The sequence below is a fragment of the Perognathus longimembris genome, chromosome 10, assembly GCF_023159225.1.
Source record: "Perognathus longimembris pacificus isolate PPM17 chromosome 10, ASM2315922v1, whole genome shotgun sequence".
Lineage (NCBI taxonomy): Eukaryota > Metazoa > Chordata > Mammalia > Rodentia > Heteromyidae > Perognathus > Perognathus longimembris.
In genome coordinates this window covers 42662188-42666056 of record NC_063170.1, presented here as the reverse complement: position 1 = coordinate 42666056, position 3869 = coordinate 42662188, and the positions used below count along the sequence as shown (strand labels likewise).

Below are 3869 nucleotides of genomic sequence, written 5' to 3'. Positions count from 1 at the left end.
CATTGTTCCATTCTTTGCTGAAAAATCAATGAGTTACACGATTTGTCCACATATTCCATGAAGACCAGAAAACTGGCTCCTTATTTATATGGAATAATAGGCTACTGAATTTCTTTAGCGCACATCCAAATAGAACTTACATAATCTTTGCATAGTTGGGTCCCTCCACCTAAATGAAGTACATTTAGTGTGCAAGACTCAAGACCAAGAGAGGGGGCGATGAAGCTATGCTGACAGTGGGTGTTTACTCCCATCTCTCGGGCCCTGGAGCCCTGTGTGGGCCTTTGACAACTTAGGAGATGAAGCTTGTAGACAGTGCTTGTGCTCACTGTAGACAAGAAATGGCGATGAGGGTCCCAGATGGACAATGGAAATGGAGATGGTAACCGTGATACTTGCATTACACGGAGGTAAATGGGTGCAGATCATGACCCATTCATCATGGACCCAGGGCCTGGCTGGGCCACTAGTATCTGTGTGACCATCTGAAGGATGTGGGGCTCAAACGTTGCTTTGACCCTGCCACTCACCCTCAGCACGCACGTGCACTTCCTCTGGGGCACGTGGGAGGTGACGTCACAAAGGACAAGCTGGTCAGTGCGTCCTCAGCTACCATATGAGAAGGAGGGAGAGATAGCTGTCGCCACTTCTCCGTTATTTAGCTGATAGTTTGCACACGGTTCGCTGTAATGGCAAACGTTCTCAGTAAATTATATGAACATCTGTGCGGCCTCACCTTCCCTAGGTGGGTTTCCAGCACAGGACCTGGGCCTGCACGCTGCCCTGTTTGTGGGAAGGCCATCCTGAATCGCAGGCAGGTAGCCCCCTCATCCAGTCAGCCCAAGGCCCTTAAGAGGAGGTGCCCTCTGCCAGAGGGCCCCACCACAGGGGATGACCCTTCGGGATCTCCAGAGCATTCGCGAAAAAGACCTGCGCTAATGCTGCCACCTGGAGATTCGGGGCTGGAATTCGCCAGAAGCCCGAGCACCCCTTCATGTCAGCTGGGATCCTCGCTTCAAATTTCCACTCTTAAGACCCCTGCTCAACTTGAGGAGCAAAAATCACCATATGATGTCCCTCTTCCTGACCCCAGGGGCACCGAGGTCAAAGGCCTTGAAGACCCAGACGGTGAGTTAAAAATTCTGGAAGCGCATAAGGGAGAAGCCCAAGGGAGGGGACCGCCTAGCCATGGAGCAATGGCACTTGGCAGTTGGGTGACCATCAGGAGAGACTTCACTCTCAGTGGACACTGCCCTAGTCCCCATCAGGGAATTGTTCCCAATGTTGAAAGAGATGAAAAGTTGCTTGTGTCTCCTGTAGGTATCCCGTCTCATGGCTGTGACATCCCCACCTCACAAAGCTCCATCGTGGACACGCTGGACAACAACGAACTCCAGAATGGCTCACATTCCCAGGAGTCAGGTGAGGTGGTGGAGGGCCAAAAGCCCACAGCAAGTCCACCACCAGCCTCCCAGAAGTCAGGTGAGGTGGCGGAGGACCAAAAGTCCACAGCAAGTCCACCACCAGACTCCCAGGAGTCAGTTGAGGTGGTGGAGGACCAAAAGTCCACAGCAAGTCCACCACCAGACTCCCAGGAGTCAGTTGAGGTGGTGGAGGACCAAAAGTCCACAGCAAGTCCACCACCAGACTCCCAGGAGTCAGGTGAGGTGGTGGGGGGCCAAAAGCCCACAGCAAGTCCACCAACAGACTCCCAGAAGTCAGGTGAAGTGGTGGAGGGCCACAAGCCCACAGCAAGTCCACCACCAGACTCCCAGGAGTCAGCAAAGGGGGTGGTAGGGAAAAAGCCCAAAGAGCTTCCACCTCCAGATACCAGGAGTCCGTGAATATGGTGGACTATAAAAGGCGCAGAGCTAGTCCGCCTCCTAGAGCATCCAAAAGGAAAGCAACCATGCCATCGGTGCTTCCTTTGCCACAGATTCAGCCAGTGCCAATACAATGGGGTCGCACTGAGCTTCCCCTACCTCCTAAACTTCCATGCGTAGTCATGGGGAATGACTTGGACATTTGTAAGACTATTCAGCACACTAACAGTAATGACTGTGAGAAAAAAGGCTCAGGGAAGGGAACAGAAGTGACAACTGGCAGTGTCCTCCACACTGCCTCCTCTGTTCCCCAACCTGAGGCAGGGGCTTGTGTCTTGCTGCCCCTGCCTACTTGTACTTCAAAGATTCCGGCTCTTCCCAACACCACTAATGTGGAAGAGCAGGCTGCTGTGACCAACACTGTGTCAGCACCCTCATCTAATGCTAAAGAGGGTCTGACACCTAAATTCCTCAGTTCTCCTTCGGCACCTACTGCAGACCTTCTTCCTTCCGGTACAACTGCTTCTAATTTTGCAGTGCTACAAAATAAGGATGAAGGCCATGGTCATTTAATACGAAATGTAAACCCCTCTAATTCTCTCTCTCAATCTACTCCCCTGGATCATCACCCTTTCCCCTGCAAAAATGAATCTCCCACTCCAATGTGTGTAGATTCCGCTCCTCTTTCCTTTCCTACCCTTCCTGTAGTTCCACCACCCAATAATTTGAACTCTACCAGCAATGATTTGACTACACTCACCCCCAGCATATCCTCTCATTTGACCATGAAGCCAGACACAGGTGATGACATTGTTCATATGGATACCACGCCTCCTTCTGAGGCAATCATTTTTACATCTCCCACAGTCTCCAGCAGTGATACCTGTGCATTTACCCAGGTACCTGATGGCCAACAGCAGGGAAACTTCCTGAATGGAACAGTACCAATCAACCCACCAGGACCTGCCCCAAATCCATTATCCCAGGTCCCTGGTAGCCTGCAACAAGGGCCCTTGATGAATGGGCTGGTGCCCACCAGCCCACCCATACCCCACCACTACCCATTTCCCCAGGTGCTTGGCAATCTGCATCAGGGTTCTGTCACTATGGGTCCAGTCCCCTCCAACTCCCTTGCATCATACCCCCTTTCATTACCCCAAGGGCCCTGTAGCTTGTCCCAGGGTCATCATCCTCTGAATGGCCAGGTATCCAGCAGTGCACCTATACCCAACCCCTGTCCAGTTCCCCAGATTGGATGCGGCATGGCCCAGGGGCAGTTAATTATGGGCCCAGACCCCACTTCACCTCTTACACCCTACACCTATCCAGTTCCCCAAATGCCCTATAGCCTTCACCAGGGGCAGCATGGGATGGGGCTAGCCCCTACCAACCCACCTCCACCCAGGATGTACTGTCCTTCACAACCCTTGGTCCCTCAAAATCTTCATGGGGACAACAATGCCATCTCTTCTGTGCAACAGCAGCACACAGTGCCACCCACCGGCACCATTTTGAGCATTCCAGATGCCCAAAATCAGTTTTTCCAGTCCCAGCCCATTCAGGGACCAGGCCCAACTAATGGCCATCGGCCCAGTGCCAGTACCCTTCCGAACCCCACAGTAGGGGTTTTCAATGGACAATATGACAACACTTTTTCTCAGAGCCTTCCAGCAGCCCTACCAACACCAGCTGGTGGCCTACCTTCTCCGCCAATGCAGCTAACTAATGATAGCATCGTGCACTCAGGACATATGGGCATGACAGCGCTGTCGTCTTCAGTGTACCCACCCAGGGTGCCTAATCCTCCCCAAGCATTGGTCCCTCAGAATGATACTCAGACCAACAATGTCATCCCTGCTGGGCAACCTCAGCACAGTGCCTCTGTTCCCACATGCAATGCTTCTTCGATCCTTCCCAATGTGGGCCAAGCAATGGCTCCCATTCCTGGAAGTGGTGACTCCCCACCAAATAAACCATCCATGGATGATGATATTAATATGGACACAACACCTCCTTCAGAGGTGTCAATCCTTCCATCTCTTCCAG

At 52.4% G+C, this 3869-nt stretch overlaps 1 protein-coding gene across 1 annotated transcript; it reads left to right on the top strand.

Moving 5' to 3' along the window:
• Positions 1-689: 689 nt before the first annotated feature.
• LOC125357939 (basic salivary proline-rich protein 2-like) lies at positions 690-1844 on the top strand. The gene has a single exon (XM_048354775.1). It carries the CDS (start codon positions 690-692, stop codon positions 1842-1844), a length of 1155 nt encoding a protein of 384 aa, XP_048210732.1.
• The last annotated feature ends 2025 nt before the right edge of the window (positions 1845-3869 follow it).